A 20366-nucleotide genomic window follows, 5' to 3' on the forward strand; every position below is an offset into this window, starting at 1 on the left:
GAATTCAGTCATGACAATGAACTCGGGGAGCAAATTGCTGCTACGGGAATATTAGAAAATAAGTAGAAGTGCTGAGGCGGAAATGGAGGAAGGAAAGGTGGTGAAGGAAAAATCTCGGTGTGTGAAGCCCCAGTGTAGAGGAGTTTGCGGTCCAAGGTTTGGTGGAAGTAACAATGGGGTTAGTGGTAGGGGAGAGAGTGTAAACTGTACGTCATTTTGGAACAGAGCAGAGAACCAACTAAACCTTGTTCATTCAACACTTCGTGCTCCTTTATTTTGCTCTTAAAAATCTCAAGTTATTACAAAATATCCAAATGCATACCTTTCAACACATGATGCAAAACCTCAAGTGAAGTGTGTTGTCTGTAGTACCAACCCTGTGACCCAATTTTTTTAAAATGCTGTTCAAACACCATCCTATTAGAAGGACCTACACGTTCTTTAAAGTGGGTGACAAAACTTCTACACATTAGTCCAATATAAAATGATTCACAGGATCCATATTGAATGTACCCAGCCGGATGAATTATGTTTACCATTGCCCTGACTCCCTCCCAGCTTGCCAAACGTATGTTTCAACTTACACCTTAGTTGCCCCCTCGTAGGAATCCTATCCTAAATCTTTGTGGGAAGGAGTGGGCCACCTTTTTGGAGATGGGTCTCCTATATTGCAACATTCGGTGCTTTTTTATATCATCTGTTCGTGGTGGTTTCACCTGCCCATGCTTCCTGTACAAACTGGAGACCAGTGACTGCTTATAGTGATTAGCCACCACAGCCTGCTTCAGAGTGTTTAACTCTTTATTAACTTCATCCTCTCATTTAGAGGCAAACTCAACAGTTGTGTAGCACGAAATAGGCTGCCTTGGGCCTAGTGGGATGATTGAAATCATTGCATATTATGGCATCTGATAGCTTTAGCTTTCGAAAAATTGACAAGCCAAGGCTCTCATTAGTCTCATAAGAAGCAAATCCAGGAAACTCAATTTCATATCCACTCCAGCTTCCAACATATACTACACCCCCCTTCCCCCCTCCCTCCTGCAACCACATGCCTGCCCTAAATGCACATGGATATGGTTATGCTATGTCTTCCTCCATTTTTGGTGCCTGGAAAAGAGACAACTTGAGGTTTCATGTTTGGTTTTCATGGGACATATTATGAATAAGGTTTTATCTGCATGGAATGTGCAAAGTTTGGTGTGATAAAAATTTTTACACTTCTAAATGATCAGGAGTGATGAGAATTTTTAATCTCTTGTTTTGTTTTCTTTTAATATTAATACTGCTGTTTATTTTTAGAGATCTTTGTGTGCCTACATGGCATATAGTGATATAATATGTGCCATTTGTGGTGCTGCTGCTGTGTACTATTGGTCTGTGTTTTTAAGTATTTGACTCATTTTGGTAAAGATTTAGAAACAGTATAATATTATTGTGGATTTGTATGGTTATTGTATGAATTGTTGTATTCTTGATTGTTGGAGAACATTTTAATAAATAAAAGGTTTCCTGTGTCCTGTCAGGGCACCCCATGCCCGAGGTTTCCTTACGGCAGAGGAAGGAGTAAACTGCCAGTTATCTGTATGTACTGTGAATGTACATTACACATTGACATCTTCAGAAGTGACATTGTTACATAAGTTTAAAATGATATGTTCTGTAACTTCAGTTTAAGTGTTTAGTAATAACTATATTATGCTTGGGTGTAAATTTGTTTTTCTGCCGTGTAGGTTGATTTGAAAATGGGTCTTGGCCCAAAACTAGTAATCAATGAAAAATAAAATATTTGCAACTTTTCATTTTATTGTTCTCTTAAACTTGTCCATTTATGCTCAACATTGTCCATGGAGAAGATGAAATTTTCATGTTGATCTCGTATGTAATCTGAAATCTGTTTTTGTTCACTCTTGCTACGCAGAAATACCATACTATGTTTCTTTGTGTTCCTATTTACTGCTGTATTCAGTGATGCTGGGAGGTCCCTCTGTTCACTGATTGCCTGTTTTAAGCGCCAAATTCATATTCTCGAGGAGAGAAAACCTAGTTTCACAAAGTGCCTAGCATCCAGTGCACATTGGTCTATTGGTTACTCATATGATTTTGAAACGCTTCCCTGTTGGTTTTTGAACACACTCTGTAAGTTGATTTCTGACTGAATCATAAGTTGATTTTTGAATTCGTGCATAGTGTACGTGATGTCTGTCAGGGGAATCCTCGTTGCATCTAGAAATAAACTTTCCTGCAGGCAGAAGGGGACCGAGCTATATGAGCTGAGCAAAGTAAAGCCAAACGAGTGAACGCCAATCGCTGTCTGATTATGTTGTTGATTGAGTTTGCGAATGATCAGCGTTGTTATAATCACTAGAGAAATCCACAGTCGGACTACCAGAGTGGAAGTTGCCCAAGTTAGGAAATATCGTAGATCTGGGTCTGATGCGCAGAGCAGTCAAGAGTTATAGTGGGGAAGTGTGTAGTCTCCACGTGACCCGTGTTTACATTTAGTGATTTTGCTGTTTCCTCTTTGTTTACTGCTCTCACATCAGATGAAAACAAAATGGATTTTCGTGGCCGGTAGCTATCAAGTGAATTAAAATAAATTCTCATAATTACGGAACGCTAATATATGTTACTGGTTTCAGATTTTATTTTATTGCCACTTTTCTGACAGTCATGCATTAATCGCCTTGTAGAAGAATCAAGATATTTTTGTCGGTTTGCTAAAGAAATTTGGTTTTTATTAACCTTTTATGCCGAAGCAGTCAATGTGTTTGAAATGAAGTGTTTCTTTCCACACTATTGACTAATTTCAACTGCTCGCTGCATTTAAAGTGCATGTTTTCATCTTCTAGCACGTATGGCATTATGCCATAATAAAAAAATCAAAAATGAGTTAATACAGTACTGGTACTCCAAGAAAATTTACATCCTGAAACCCACACTGAAAAGCTTAATATCAGGTCGAGGCATACATCATTGGGAATCTGGATATACGAATGTGCTCTGTGAGTATACACTTTAAATGTGCCATTTTAGTATGGTTCACGAAATTCTGATGGTCTTCGAGTATTCTCTGATGTCTCTCTTCCTTTTATGACATAATGTAAGATATTTTAATGTTTTACACGTACGAACATACGGGCTTCCTGTATCATAGTAGCTCCCAAAGCGCGGTGATGCCTATTATCTGGCACACTCTGACAACTACTGAAGCGAACCTATTTCTAACGGGTCACGGGAAAATATTGCAAATGGTGATTTGAAAAGGGTTACTTTCAAAGTAAATTTCCTTTTACGCAAGTTGAACTTCATGTGAGAATCTACGATTAATTTCTTAAATCACAGAGCGTTCAATGACGAGCCATTTCAAGCCCAGAAGGCCAGACATTCATGTTGTTGTTATGAGCAAATTGATGTAGTGCTACGGGAAGCTCTCTCTTTTCTACGGTAACTAATTTATTTGTGGAAAACTTCGAGGACAATTCACTGAACTTGGCTAAAAATTTTAGTGGCGCATATGTGTGATATGTCTTAAAGTGTAACATGCGCAAAGAAGATAAACATTATATGTGAAAGCTTAGTTTCTCTTGCAACTTATTAACCTTAGAGACCAATATTATATGTGAAAGCTTTTCTTTTCTTTTAGCAACACTATGTATATTAATTTAAAACATTAACTTTGCCTGTTTGTGCATCCATGCTACTTAACAGTGATGTTGCTATTAGCCGACTGTGGTCTGAATAACTGCTGTCATCGGCTGATGGGATCACGTGACATGAGCTATGACTGGCTTTACAAAAGTGCATTGCAATCTCAATTACAATAGTTCGGAAAGTAATATGTGGTGTATGGTGGAATTCAAATTTATACTTTTGTAATACGAAAATATGCAGCGTACATGTTGCTGCACATCAAAAATCTTTCCAAAAGGGGTTTTCTTCCCTGAGTTTAGTTTTCTAAAGTGCCAGGAAATTCTACACATGTGTATAAAAACATAAAAATTCAAAGGATGATAAGTTTTACTGTTCCGAGGGAAAATATACTGTCACCTAATAACACGGAAAAAGTATGTTCTCATTCAGGAGAAAGTGTATTTTTAACCGGGAAACCCAGGATTTTTTTTTTTCTTTGTCTGCGTATACACCCTGCAGGTGGACTGAGAAGTATTCAGGGATATGACAGGAACGATCATTTGAAGCAAAAATATTTCGTACAGACATATGCCCTATTCCAAATGGTTTGCGAGATAGAAGACATTTGATGTACATTATTTTTTTATTTTCTGTATTATTCAGTACTTTTATCAGGTTTACACATCTACAACACTTCGTACACATTATAACATGTGTTTTACAAAGTATCATTTTAAAAATACATGTTTTTATCACATTGAACTGTAATAGTTATCTTGCACATCACATCAATGAGGGCAGCAGCACCTGTGGTGTGACCGAGCATTTCATCTCTTGTATTAATGTTTTGTTTGTACACCTGTCTTCATCCAACCCCATAAACAAAAATCTAATGATTTTGGTGGCCAGTTAATTGTACTAACACAATCAATACAGCAGTTAGGTTAAGTGCAGTTGAGATGTTCCCTTACATGTTTGGTGAAATGTGGAGGGGCTCCGTCATTGCAGTGTGTGTGGGCAAAGGAACGTCCTCAAGGTGTTAAACTAATTTTTCAAGAACGTGCTTGTAATTCTGTCCTGTCATTTCCTTTACTAAAATTACTGGACCTATCAAATGTTACTGATAATGCTGCACCAAATATTAATCAAAAAACAGAGTTGTAAATTGATGTCTGCCATAGCTTTTGGATTTTCCTGTGACCATCAATGGGTACTACGATTATTATTATTATTACATGTGTTTTTGATTCTTAAACATGGCTTCGTCAGTGAATATTGTTTATGGAAACAGTGTTGTTTAACCAGTAAAAAATTCAACTAATGTGGCATTGTTGCCATTGTGAAGGTCGTGGCCATACTGTATGTGAAGTGGATACTAGTTTCCCACATATAGTGTTCGCCATACACGAGGACATTGATTTGTTCATACTGACACTGTGCACTGGCAGTGGGACTGTGCTGCACCAGTTCAACAGTGTGTTGCTGTTGCTGCAAAGGTTGTTAAACTAAATATTCAGAAGAAAAATTGGGATTTGGAAGAATATCTGTTTCACGCATGTGCTAAAACTTTGGTAAACACTCTAAGACAGCCTCTGATTCACACTATATCCCTTGCACTACTCAACTCACAACACACAATGGACAATTGCAAGTTCATTGGCTAGTTTAATGCCAGGATGACATCCCGAGCAAAGAGGCTGAAATTGAGGTAGGTTGGGTCAAAGGAATTGGGTAGGTAAGACACAGGTGTGCACCACTAGCCCAGAAACAAATGTACATTGTGTTTTGCCTCAGAAACCAGTTAGAATAGGGTGCATGTTCATATGAACTTTATTTCAAATGAATGTTTTTCATATCCCTGACTGTTCACCATTCCTTATGGGACACCCTGTATACATAAATGAGCTGGTGGATTGGGTGAGCAGCAGTCTGCCACTGTTTGCTGATGTTGTAGTGTACGGGAATGGGTAGTCATTGAGTGACTGTAGGATGATACAGAATAACTGACAGAATTTCTTTTTCGTATGAAGAATGGCAGCTTGCTCTAAATGTGGAAAAATGTGAGTCATGGAGGTAAGAAGGAAAACTAATCCTGTAATGTTCGAATACAATACAGTGCTGCTAGACACAATTACGTCGACTAAATATCTAGGCATAATGTTGCAAAGTGACATGAAAAGAAATGACCACATAAGGTCTGTTGCAGGAAAGGTGAATGGTCGATTTTGGTTTATTGGAAGAGTTCTAGGAAAAATCTTGATTACTGATAGTCCACAGTTATGGATGTGACAATTATACAATTGACATTGAAGCATTAACATGAAAATAAAAATGGATAGAACTGAATATGAACAATATAGATTGCAGGTTTGACGATGTAAGTTGTATTGATTTGCTACTACACAAAAGAGAAGGAAGTTTTACAAATATAACGTAGCCTTCTCCCCTCATTGAATGGCTCTGGAGTGTTTGAGATCCTCAGGTTGGATTAAATGAAGACATGATGCAATTTTGAGGCATGCTGCTAGATTGAGGCATGCTGCTAGATTTGTTTTGGTTGGTTGAGTCAACACGTGAGTACTACAGAAATGCTTCATGTATTGCAATGGGAATACTTGACAAGCAGAAGACATTCTTTTTGCAAAACACTATGGGAAATGTTAGAGAACTGACTTTTACAAGAGACTGCAGAATGACCACAATATGCATCTCACAGAGGACCATAAAGATAAAATAAAAGAAATGAGGGCATGTACAGAACATACAGATTAATGCCTTTGACAAAAGGCATATTTTCTGGCCCCCCACTCTTGGGAATGATATTGGAGACATTGAAGCTGGTCAGCTATTCGCATGCTGTTGTAATAAGTGTCTATGGGAAATGGTTGAAGGATGATGATTTGAGTAGGTGACAAGGTGCAAGACATTGATTTCTCATCACAGATGGTGATGCATAAGCAGTGAACTGTGGCATATCTGATTAAAGAGAAAAATGCTGATGCTGGCTTAACTGTTTCTAAACACAGTTCAGTGTACATTGTTGAACATTGCAGGTGACCCCTACTGTTTACATGCTGATAACAGTGGGCGCGAAATCATCAAGATTGGACTGTGAATCAATGGAAGTGTCGTCTGGGTGGATGAATCACATTCCTTGTTAGACTGTGTTGATTATTGTCTGGATATGCCATAATCTAGTAGAACTTCTCCATGGACAAAGGACAATGGATGCAATACTATGCTATGGGGGACATTAACCTGGGATTCTATGGGACCTGTGGTAGTAACTGACAGATGGACTATGTGAACATTATTGCAGGTCACCTGCCTACCTTCATGCTTGATGTCTTCTTTGACAGATGGCGTCTTCTGGCAGGATAACTTGTATGTCGCAAGGCCAAGATGGTGCTACAGTGGTTTAACTAGTGTGATAGTGAACGCAATGGTGATTTCTTGGTGAACTAATTTTTGTCTGGTCGGAAACTGATGGAACACATCTGGACCTCTAATTGGATGCCATCAGTGCACCCACAAACAACCAGCCTGTAATTTATAGGAATTGCATGACCTGTGCATGGACATTTGATGCCACGTGTCTCTGGAAATGTACCAAGAACTTCACAAATTCATACCGCACACAATTGTTGCTATATTGCATTATAAAGGCAGACCAGTGTGCAGAAAAGCAACTACTCAGCCTTTTGGGCCATCAATGTATGTTATGTACTAAGACAGCTGCAAAATGTGCTGCTGTCAAGAAAAAGAAAATGTTTTCCCTATGTTATCGATACAAGGCAAAGTATGAATGAAAATGCATTCGACCACAGTGAATAAAGTGGTTTGTGGAGTGTTTGGAGGTAAGTTCTGAAAGCCAATAAATGTATTTAATTAGCACAAGTGAGATATTCATTGTCATTGGCACAACAGATTTTGTAAGCCTTAGCCTTCTGTAGAAGATTGTTCCTTTCTTCCCTGTTTAGTGCCAAACTTTAATTTTGAATTCCAAAGTTACTTATGTTCTCTCTGACAGTTCTTATCTTAAAACTCCCCTTGTTCCTTGAGGTGCTACACTGAATATCTTCTTAATCATGCTCTCTTTATCTCTCGGTATATGTTCTGCCAATTCCAGCCTTCTTATCTGAATGTAAATGACAGACCGGTTTGCTTTGTGGTGAACACATTGGGCTATGGCCAGTCCGCAGTGATGCAGGGTGTGGAAGTCCTGTGTTGGTAAATTCGCAGAGGTTGGGATGGATGTGGATCCCCTTCATTGTAGTTTCATGAAGGCAGCAGAATGTGGAGCTGCCCTAGTGCCTAGTTGTTCAGATGGGGGACAGGAACTTGGAACCTTGTGATATCGTAATGGCAGCAGCATCATAGACGTTGATGGACATCACATTGCTACTTTCCTGTTAGGCTACAGGGTTGCAGTGCAGCTGCTTCCAGGTGACTTTGTGGAAGTGTCGGCATGTATGGGTGTTACTCGTAAATGTTATGGAACAGAGGTAATGACCAAGATCTGACTATTGTCATGTGGCAGATAATATTCAGTTTTGGATTTCAGAACTGACATTATTCTAGCAGTTTACTTCTGCTTCAAGGCAAGTGAAACTATGCACATGAAACATATGAACCAATTTCTATGAATGGGTGTTCATTAGGACAGCCTCCATATCTGTAGGTTCATCTTTTTAGCAGCTGTTTCAAAACTTGTAAAGGCTTCCTTCATTGCTCTTGGGTGTTCTTGCAGGTAATGTCAGTATCACCTGCATATGCCAGCATATGAACTGGTTTGTGCAGGATAGTCCCCCTTGCATTGATGCCCGAATCTTACGACCTTTTCTAGGGAGTCAGGATAATGAATGTCCCAGTCGTACTCCATTTTTAGGGTTCTCTACCTCAGCTGGTAGAAACAGAACCCTCATAGCCAGCCTGACTGACTGGACCACCTTTCTCTCAGGAACAGGTAGAAGTACTATTTTGAAATTTACACCACATACCAAGGAATATGGCCCCATGGTGGTGTGAAAAATTAGAACTAAGTCAGTGCAGTTGAAAGATAAAACGATTTGTCATGGATTTCAATATTCGCAAATTCACTCATCAAAACCTATCAGTGAACTCTCAGATCATATCTTGGTCTTCTTTTAAACGTAGCCTTCACCTCTCAATGATGATGTGATGAGTCTCATAGGGAAGGGGGGGGGGGGGGGAGGAGGTAGCTGAGGTAGTTCAGATTCCACTTTAAACTGTAGATCCTCCTTCCCTGGTTGGATAACTGGGGTAGCTTAGGGACACGCAAGTCACTGAAGTGTCAAATAGAAAGACTTGCATAGGACATTGAACAACACAGAAGTCATAGTCATCATCATCTATATACATAATTAAATTTGTGCCGAACTATCAAATACGAGTCTTATTTGCACTTGTCCAGTTTTTATTTGTGGTCACAGCACTTCATGACTTATTCTGTATCTTAACTTCACTCCACATGTTTTCCATAGTAGCTTTCACTCAAGATGATAAATTGATTAGGAATCTCTTACTCTCTCTTTGCTATATACAGCCCATTCTGTCAATACTGTAATAGACTGATCTGAAGTTTTTAAAAGATTCAATGTGTATCAATGCCAAATTCTTTGTGTTTTCTAGTACTTGATGTATTGTGAAGATCTAATCAACAGTAGTTCTTTCTTGGGAAAAAAATTGACATTTACAGTCACCAACAGCATTTTCAGCATAGGGTACAGGTCTATTAAAGAGGATGTTGGAGAGGCTGCGTGTCGGCAGGCTGGAGGTTTCCATATCATTGTATGAATATCGTTGTCATTAAGAGATGTACTATCCACTACCATATGTCTCATGGAAGCAAAGTGTAAAAGTCTGACCCCATTGTCATTTTAATTGTCATGAAGACTGTATTTTCCAATGGAAGACCCGTCTTTCCCTATTTTAGCATGTCTTAGCTTCTCCTCTGACAGTCATTGCATATTTTATCTAACTCATCATAAAAAGCATCTTTCTCTTCTTTACTCTTCTCTTAGTTGGTTCATGGTCAATCTTGAGACTATAGTTGAAGAATTTCCATTTGCATAATCAGTGTGGTTTTGCATGTAAGCCCATAATATTTTATCCTCTCATTTGCAATAAAACCAATACTAAACCTGATATCTTTACTTTGACGGCTATAAAATATCGTGTGTGGGTGTGCATGCGTTAACTTGGCATTTCGTGTGTTTTATTACTATTTCGCCACTAGTGGGAAATGCACCCACTGGACCTCTTTTTTTCCCCTGTGAGGAAAGATTCTGTTACACCAATTCCAATATTTTCCCATGCAGACTGTAGCTGGTATAGAAACTGCAGTCTAACACACTGGAAAGAGTTAAGCCATTTGTGTGAATTTTATGACATTTGCCAAACATGTTGAGGGTAAAATGTGATGAGGTGGCATTTCATTTTTGTGTAAAAAATAAGTACAGCCAAATTAAAAGATATTGGGATGTGAGAAACTGTGTACCGACATACATGGCAGTTCCTTCGTTAACTCTTGGCTGTGGAGGTGAGAAAAATAATTGTAATTACTCTGTACTGTGTCTTCAACAAGTTGAGGCTCAATCTAAAATACAATATACAAATGTAAAGCTGTTGGGTAATATAAGGACAAAAATTTAACTGTGGGAATTTAATGTGGTAAAGGCAAGACAGTATTTGTCACCGTACACATATCAAGGCCAGTATATAGGACACAGACTTAAGTGGTTTGTCTAGACAGAAAATACAGAAAAATACACTAAATCATGTCGTATAATAAAGAAAGAGGCTTTTTACCTTAGGATTTCCAGAGGGAATCGAATAAGGGTCTCTTGGTATTCAAATATAATGTTGCTAAAGGAGAACTATGCAGAAACATGTTCACAGTGGGATGAAATATGTAATGTGAAAGAAAAAGATTGTTATGGGAGCATTGTTTGTAGGTGGAATAATAGAGAGTGATACCAAGAAAACAACGGGAAACTGCTGAAGCAGTAGTCTGTGGTGTATACTTAATAGGGCACAACAAGAAGAGTTGAGTGTGGAAACTGGTTTGGTTCAAACCAGTGTCATCAATAAGGGAACAAAGACACGTGGCCATAGACAAAGTTTTGCAAGCAATTTTTTAAGGAGTATTAAGAAAGATGAAGTGTAGGAAATATGGCCTATATAAAACTAGACTGCTAATGAGGAAAGCATTGTTTGGTTCTTAAAATATCTTAATTGACATTTGCACAATAAGCTTGATTTATTGATTCTTAGCTGATATAAAATGTGATAAAATTGAGATTCTAGCATTCTTCCATGTTAGTAACAGATTATTATTGAGAACAGATACTCCATTTCTTCCAGAAAAAAATAAAAGGAGGAAGGTCACAGTCTTCAATGTTGTAATAATTAAAGACAGCAGTGTAGATGAAAAGAAAATAGAAAAAAAACCACACATTTACACGAGATGTGTGTATTTTAATGAATGGCAATTAATTTTAAGCTGTTCAATGATATTTTGTCTTAGTATTTACTGGAATTTACAATTGTTAACATTTATATGGAAATTTGTGTTGCAGAATGTACCAAGACAAACTTGCCAGTTTAAAGAAACAGCTCCAGCAATTGAAAGATGGGACACACCCAGAATATAACAGAAAACTGAAGAAGTTAGAACAAGCTTATAGAGAGAGGTAATATTTTGAAAAATTGTGTGGTACAGAAAGTCATAATTGTCACATTATTATTATTATTATTATTATTATTATTATTATTATTATTATTATTATTATTATTGGTCATCATTTTCAACATGGGAGTGGTCATCAAGTAGTTAAAACTTAAGAGTCTTTCCATTACTATCATTATGGTTTCTTTGGATTAAATCTTTTGAATGTTTGTTACTATGTGTTTATAACATAACAATAGATAACTAATTCAGTACCATAACAGAATGTTCAAAAGTTGGCAGGTAGGCACACCACTCTCAATATGGATTGAGCATATTGTCTGTTTCTGCAAGCTTAGACAAAGGTGTTGTGTGCATGCAAATGCATTAACCCTCTGTGTGCGTTAGTGTGTGTTTACACCATCTAAAAGTAACAAAGTAAATGAGTGGGAAAACCACTACTTTAAAGAAAAAAAAGCTGCATCTTCTTCAGTTACATTAAATAACAGTTCTTTATCTTACGCTGTTTAGTTTTTATCTTAACACACTAGTATTTTTCAAAGGAAATAGTTATCTACATTACAGCACTTACCATGCAGCTCTGCAATGGACCTAAAAGGAATTTTCTCTCCTCGAAGGTGCTGTGGATGACAACTACAGGGTCCTACTAAGAAATGAAAAAACACCCCAGGTCATCTCTCCAGATTGTTGGGCCGGATGGTGGGCAACAGGTTGGTATCTCACCCTGCCTGGGGCATCTCAAGACACGTCTTCACCATATGGCCCGACAACCAGAAGTGATGGTCTGTGATGCCATTTCATTTCATAGTAGTACCCCTTTGGTTGTCATCCGCTTACAACTCTGCAGTACATTGATGATATTATATGCCCCGTTTCGTTGCCCTTCATGGCAAGCCATCCTGGGCTTTCCGTTCATCAAGATAATGCATGCCCACACCCAAGTGTTTCTACTACTTGTATTCATGCTTATCAGACCCTACCTTGGCCAGAAAAGTTAACATATGTCTCCCAAATTGGGAAAGTTTGGACCATTATGGGCAGGGCTCTACAACCAGCTCAGGATTTTGATGATGTAAAGTGCCAGTTGGACAGAATTTGGTACGATATCTGTCCGGAGAATATCCAACAACTATTAATCAGTGCCAAGCTGATTACCTACTTGCATCCAGATGTGGACCAACACATTGGTGACTTGCTAAATTTGTGAAGCTCTTTCTCTTGAATAAACAGTAAAACTTTTCTGAAACTGTCATCATTTGTTTGCCTGTACGTGTACATCACACCTACCAATTTGCAGCGCATTTTGATAATTCCTTCACGTTTTTCTTAAATAGTATATATTCCCTTGTATGGGGTTGGTGACACACTGTCAATATGTCACTCTGTTTGCGGGTGGGCAGGGGAAACTATGGAAGTTGATCAGTGTCATTTCTTTTTGATGGGGAATGACCTATTCTTATATGTGTACTATATTTTATCATACATTTTCATTAATGCAAAATTGTTATGAATGCTCATATGTTGTTAAATGGAGAAAACATTTTACAGATCAATTATTGTAATGTCTTTCATTGCAGTCTGTTGTCTCGCCTGTTTTCACAATCACGTATTTTGTTCATTTGTAGAACAGTTTAAGATTTATTCTAAGTATAGAGCAGCCAGTCAATTTAAAGTGCCGTGCTCTGCTTATGTAACATAGTTGTCAGAATAAGTGCAATAGATGACTGCAGTAAAAGAATAATAAGTGTTCTGTTTGTATACAGCTACCAATAATTTTGTAAGCTGAGGGAAGTTAAATTCAATAAAAAGTGTCTGCACATAACATCCTGCTATGTTGTAATTTGTTCTCTAATAGCAATCTGACAAAACAGTCCAGTTGCAAGTACTTTCATTACATCACATTCAAACATGTCCACTTGGTGAACTTAATCACCGTGGTTGATTAGTATGGAGTGACAGTTCAGTAGCTCTACAATGTCTCACCTTCCTATAGATAAATACTTTGCCAAATTGACAGACTGTCACAAGAATTAAACTAATCTCATAATGGGGAACTTAATACAGGGTGTCCCACATAAAACCAGTATGCCTCATGCTTGAGAGTCAAGTAATAATGGACTAACTAGAAAAGAATAGGTAATTGTAACATTTAAAAAAAACATGTTTTTACATGTTTGTCAGAGATGCTGGAAGTTGTGGCCACAGCCATCCATGCATCACAGACTTCTTGTGATGGTGTTGCTTGCAACACACTGTAATTCTGCAGGCATGATGATTATAATTTTACTAGTAATGTTCTTTTTAAGTTCATGTGTTGTGTGAGTATTGTCTGCATACACTTTGCATTTTAGTGTACCCCATAAAGACAACACGATGTTAAGTCAGCGGAACTTTAGAGCCAGATGACTCCACTGCCAAGTCTGTTTTCAGGGAACATGTTGGGGATGTGGGCAATATTTTGGTTGGATGTGCGAGTAGTTCCTTTGTCTTGTTGGAATACTGCAAACAGCTTCTCTGCACCTGTTGAATTGTGTATAGAAAGATTCAAAGGTCTCTATATATCTCGCATTTTTTAAGGTGCACAAGTGGACGGTGCACACCGCACCTGTATTTTCCAAGTGGAGTAGTTCGTCACGCAGAATATCTTGGTTGGCCTGCCGCCAGTAACTGGAATTCTCGGAGTTAACCTAACCTAACAAATGAAACCAGGCCTCATCAGACATGAAGTACAGCAAGGATACCCAAGTAACCATTGGCACTTGATGTTAACAACCAGTTACCATAATTAGTTCTTTTTTCCTGATCATTAAATTTCAACACTTGCACCACACTCACGTGATGGACTTCTAATTTAATGTCTTTTAGTACATAATGCACAAGATACACCAAATGTTGCAGTAACCTCCTGACAACCAATTTGCGGGAACTTCTCGTAATGTTTGAGTTTCTCACTGTCAGTCACCTATTCCTTTGCGCATTATGAACGGGTCTTACAGCCCTCTATTTCTTGTAAGATCTTGAATAATGCTGGTTGTTGGCTGATGAAATGCACTGTAACCAACCTTGACACAGGGTTTCCACTTCACAAGAAATTCAATTAGAGTTAGTCAGTACATAAGGTGTACTGGCTTTATGCAGTACACTCTGTATAATGTAAGACTTGAAGTGATGTAGCAGTGGGCAACCAATTGGAGGAGGATCAACTCAAGAGCCTGACATGCCTTTACTGTTTAAACAGTTCATACAGCAACTTATACTGGCTTCGCACGGGTGGCAATAAATGTTGGTTGCACCAATAATAAATAAGATACAAAAACCTTCCTTGTGAATCAGTCATTTAGTGAAAACCCTATCAAAATCTCCACTGTGTTTACTGAGATTAGCCATCACATTCAGGCAGAAAAGTGCAGCAGCAGCTTTAATTTAGTAGTACATGTAAATATCTTTCTAATGTTAACAATTGCAAGATCTTTGATATCAGTATACGTCCACTCTACGAATCATCAATGCATAACTTAGTTCATAGTAGGTACACTACTGGCCATTAAAATTGCTGCACCAAGAAGAAATGCAGATGATAAACGGGTATTCATTGGACAAATATATTATATTAGAACTGACATGTGATTAAATTTTCATGCAGTTTGGGTGCATAGATCCTGAGAAATCAGTACCCAGAACAACCATCTCTGGCCATAATAACGGCCTTGATATGCCTGGGCATTGAGTCAAACAGAGCTTGGATGGCGTGTACAGGTACAACTGCCCATGCAACTTTGACACGATACAACAGTTCATCAAGAGTAGTGACTGGTGTATTCTGACGAGCCAGTTGCTTGGCCACCATTGACCAGACATTTTCAGTTGGTGAGGGATATGGAGAATGTGCTGGCCAGGGCAGCAGTTGAACATTTTCTGTATCCAGAAAGGCCCGTACAGGACCTGCAACATGAAGTCGTGCATTATCATGCTAAAATGTAGTGTTTCGCAGGGATCGAATGACGAGTAGAGCCACGGGTCGTAACACATCTGAAATGTAACATCCACTGTTCAAAGTGCCGTCAATGCGAACAAGAGGCGACAGAGACGTGTAACCAATAGCACCCCATACCATCAAGCCGGGTGATATGCCAGTATGGCGATGACGAATACATGCTTCCAATGTGCATTCACCGCGATGTCGCCAAACACAGATGCGACCATCATGATGCTGTAAACAGAACCTGGATTCATCCAAAAAAATGACATTTTGCCATTTGTGCACCCAAGTTCGTCGTTGCATACACCATCGCAGGCGTTCCTGTCTGTGATGCAGTGTCAAGGGTAACTGCAGCCATGGTCTCAGAGCTGATAGTCCATGCTGCTGCAAACGTCGTTGAACTGTTTGTGCAGATGGTTGTTGTCTTTCAAACGTCCCCATCTGTTGACTCAGGGATCGAGACTTGGCTGCACGATCCATTAGAGCCATGCGAATAAGATGCCTGTCATCTTGACTGCTAGTGATAAGAGGCCGTTGGGATACAGCACGGCATTCCGTATTACCCTCCTGAACCCACCGATTCCATATTCTGCTAACAGTCATTGGATCTCGACCAACACAAGCAGAAATGTCACGATATGAGAAACTGCAATCGTGATAGGCTCCAATCTAACGTTTATGAAAGTCGGAAACATGATGGTATGCATTTCTCCTCCTTACACGAGGCATCACAACAACTTTTCACCAGGCAACGCTGGTCAACTGTTGTTTGTGTATGAGAAATCGGTTGGAAACTTTCCTCATGTCAGCACATTTTAGGTGTGGCCACTGGCGTCAACCTTGTGTGAATGCTCTGAAAAGCTGGTCAACTGTTGTTTGTGTATGAGAAATCGGTTGGAAACTTTCCTCATGTCAGCACATTTTAGGTGTGGCCACTGGCGTCAACCTTGTGTGAATGCTCTGAAAAGCTAATAATTTGCATATCACAGCATTTTCCTGTTGGTTAAATTTCGTGTCTGTAGCATGTAATCTTCATGGTGTAGCAATTTTAATGGCCAGTAGTGTAATTAAAATGGTTTGATCTTTTTTCTAATTGTATATGGCAAATAGTGCTGAATCATGTTTGAATATTCCTTGCTGTATAGATAGGTGCATTATGCTTCAAGAATGTCCCACCATTATTTTTAAGATACACAACTGCACAAAGATGTGAGAGCATTTTGCAACTGATATTTCATAATGTGCACAAAGAACTGACTTGCAATTATCAGAAAACAAACGCAAACTTTTACCAGCTGATTATATATGCTTTCTGTTTCCAAACGGTTGTTAGTCGTTTCCATTGTCATCTGCATATTCAGCACAATTTGAATAAGAATGTAACAAATCAATAAATTAGTCAGTGATACATATGTTTATATTATTTTACTTACGCTTTTGTTAGGAATCATTGCGTGTAACTTAGTTATACCACTGTTCTGATGAGGCTATTTTTACAGTTTCGAGAGTCGCCAATGGATTTACTTCTGCCTTCACAAATTTTAATTCTTTATATGCTCCATAGTACTTGATTTGAACTCCTGTGAGCCCAGTGCTATTAATGCAGCAGCTATATTTGTGATGGTAGTGTGATAACACTGTGCCCATAATTCCCAGCTAGTTTGTTCAGAAACAGGGGTATTCAGGAGGCAGCTGAGCAAACGCTGAGGCTTGCTCCCTTCTGGGGAAATGAGTGCTTGTGATAATATGGGCTAGTCTGATGTCATTATTTGGTCATGGGGAATTGCAAACTGTGTGCTGTTTTAAGAAGAATGACCATGTGTTAGGTTTGATACAGTCCATACACATACATGTAATGATGGCTGAATTAGGAACTTCAAAGATCAGGCACACCAACGTAAATTTACAATACATCATTGTGGGATGCATAGCTGAATTTAGAAATTACAGTTGCACAATGTGGCTGGCAGTTGAGTGACAAGTTTCAAAATGAAATAAGTCTCATAGACTTCTATAGAAATTTCCCTCAACATAAATTTTGATGACTTGACAAGTTCGTAGCTATAATCATATCGATGTTTGGACATATATACTTGTGACAGCAACTTATTCACAATGAAGAGAATGAAATCCATCCACAGAAGCTCACTGACAGACATATCTTTGAATGACTAGTGCTCAGGATGTGGTATCGGAAATTGGTGCTTAGGTGAAAATCCAAATAAGTGGTATTCATTAACATCCAATGTTTTTATGCTTAATATGTCAATAACATATTGACAAAATACAAGCTGACGTAAGTTTAAACATAGTCCAGAAACAACAGTCATCATAACACGGCATCAGTTGTAAGGAATAGGTTTTGTAGTTAGCTGCACTGTTAATTAGCTACATTCATTTCCAGAGAATCCACATTAGCGGTCATAGAATGTACATGTTAACAACAGTTTCTCATGCAGAGTTAATGTGTTCGTTCCTCCTTCCTACACACCTCTCCCCCCCCCCCCCCCCCTCCCTTTCGAATCCCCATTGGTAATCACTGTGAGCTGGCTGAATGCTGACTGCTGTGATGTAATCATGAAGCAGCTTGCATGAGCAGATCTTTGAAGAGGCAAGATCCACAAAGTAGGAAGCAACTGAAATTGATTCTGAAACAAATGTTCCACTTTCACAGTTTTGTTGTTTAACTGTTCTTGGATTTGGACATAAAAAATGCTGTACTTTATTTAGGTGACTCTTAGTGCCACCCAAGGCTTGTTGAATGGTAAAGGTGACTCTTAGTGCCACCTAAGGCCTGTTGAATGGTAAAGGTTATTGTCCAAAATAGTTATGAATGGTCTACTTATTTTTCTTCAACAGTATATCTTCAGCCACTGCTGAAATGTGTTCCCATGCATTTTTAATGGTAGTTGGGTGTTTTCTGTTAGTTTCAAGTGTCATAGAATTTTCCCTGAGTTGTGTTTTCTCCTTTCTCAATTAATAAGAATAAATATGAATTAATTGGAAGTGTTCGTAATAATAGTCTCAGTTGGTTAATTTATGTAGGTGGGAACTTAACTAGTGGCAACACTGCTATGGAGACATGATGCAGTGGAATCTACTATTGTCACTGATAGCACCTCCGAGCAAATGGACTCGCCCGTCCCACGTTATTGGCGTGTGCACAATTGAGGGAAACACAGTCACTTGTGAGCGAGCGGTGTAATATAATGGTGTCATTATGTTTTCGAAACAGGAACAATGGATTTTGATCAAGATTGAATGTGCCAGAGGTGATACAGCACGACAGTGTCATCAAGGTCAAAGAGGCGTGCGAGGAATCGACAGTGCCCACCCATCATTTTGCACGACATAGCGCAGGCGCATATAGCGCAAGCTGTGACTGCTCTGTTCAGTTGATGGGACTGGGAAGTACTGTACCATCCACCATACTCCCCGGACTTGGCCTTTGTGACTTTGATTTGATTCCGAAGATAAAGGAACCAGTTTGTGGAATTCGCTTCAGAACTGTTCCAGAGATTCGACAGGCAGTAGACTGCTCCAACGCACCATCAACAGAACAGGCTCTGCTAACGGTAAGGTACGGCTTCCACATAGCTGGAAATGGGTTCTACACAACACTGATGACTATTTTGAAGGGCAGTAACAGGTGCAAACATGTCACTCTTTCGTATCAGTTGTGAATAAATGGTTGTCACTATTTAAGTTCCAACCATCGTAGATTACAGATTGATCATATAACTTACGACAATGGTAGTTACCCAACGAAGGGTGGCTTGAAACTTCGGTATTGGTTGAGGAGTCAGTTCAGAATGATTGTTTGATTGATATATCAAATATTAATTGAAAATCACTTTTCACTCTCAAAGTGCTAAGTGTTAAATATTTGGATTTTATTTCATTTTGGGTGTGGGAGAAATAGATGTGAGTAGATGAAATTTGGCTTGGAAGTAATGTTTATAATCTCACTCTGTTGTTTTCTGGCTACTGTGTTCATTGGAGTTAAGTGATATTTCATTTGTCAAATTGAGAGGTGAAGAGTTTTGAAGCGAAGTGTTTTTCAGTGGAAATATTGTGCAGTGTCTGAACTACAGATAAAAATTGAATTGTATGTAACCCTAGATTACTAAACTCCCATAAAATTTAAAACTGCAGTAGGGTATAAAACAGGACTTCTGTACTTAATCTAATATGTGACATAATATTAGAGATCAAATACTTGAAAGTAACTGATGCATAATCTATAAATTATGAGATTCTTTGAATAAAATGTGTAGTAGTAAACTTCACGGTGATTTAGTAGTAATTTAAGATTTTCCAGCCTGTAGTGTTCTAGGGTTAAAGTGTGAAAGAGAGAAAAAAGCTAATTTGGGCACCTTCCTTGTGTGTTTCAGGTTGCGTTTAAACATCATTTCAAGGGATTATTTAAATGAGTGTGTGGAAAGAGATTACACTATTGAAAAAAAGGCAGCAGCAAAAGAATTTGAAGAAAAGAAGATAGAACTTCGTGAGACGCTTATAAGTGATTTGGAGGAAAAGAGAAAACTTATAGAATCTGAACGTCACACTATGGAGTTGACAGGAGATTCTATGGAAGTAAGTATTGTGAAGTACTGTAGTAATCTATTGAAATATGATGAAAACCGAAAATAGATTTTTTTCGACCTGAACCACAGTGTGGTCTCCTTAAATCTTGAAACTTTTGAATAAGTGTGTGTCTTAGTGGGCGTAAGGAAGAAGATAGGTTAAGGAAAATGAAGACATGGAGAAGTAAAATTACTATCTTCTTTAGGAAGACTTACATGGAAAAAGGTGTTATTGTTCATTATAGCTGGGATTTATTTTTCTCCACCTTTGCAGTTGTTTAGAAACTTACCCCCAAAACTTTGCTCTTTGCTCTCTTCTCTCTTCCTCTTTCACTCCTGTTAAATGTTCACATTGGGCGTGGTTCAGTTTCTTTTTCTGTAGCCATTCATTACATTATTTTAAATCTTCGTAAATTTTTAGTCTTAGTTATTCGTGTTCTGTATAAAATAAGAATAG

General features: G+C 38.5%; 1 protein-coding gene across 2 annotated transcripts in view; it reads left to right on the plus strand.

The window, feature by feature from the left end:
* Positions 1-20366, plus strand: part of LOC124714625 (sin3 histone deacetylase corepressor complex component SDS3-like) — a 100802-nt gene that overhangs the window by 38143 nt on the left and 42293 nt on the right. For both annotated transcript variants that reach the window (XR_007005640.1, XM_047243038.1), the window contains exons 3-4: positions 11235-11348; positions 19718-19919. Coding sequence is in view for 1 of the 2 variants with exons in the window: in XM_047243038.1 (XP_047098994.1) it covers positions 11235-11348; positions 19718-19919 (316 nt within the window). In the remaining variant the exon portion in view is untranslated. The remainder of the gene's footprint in view (positions 1-11234; positions 11349-19717; positions 19920-20366) is intronic.

This window comes from Schistocerca piceifrons, chromosome 1 (assembly GCF_021461385.2).
Source record: "Schistocerca piceifrons isolate TAMUIC-IGC-003096 chromosome 1, iqSchPice1.1, whole genome shotgun sequence".
NCBI classification, from domain to species: domain Eukaryota; kingdom Metazoa; phylum Arthropoda; class Insecta; order Orthoptera; family Acrididae; genus Schistocerca; species Schistocerca piceifrons.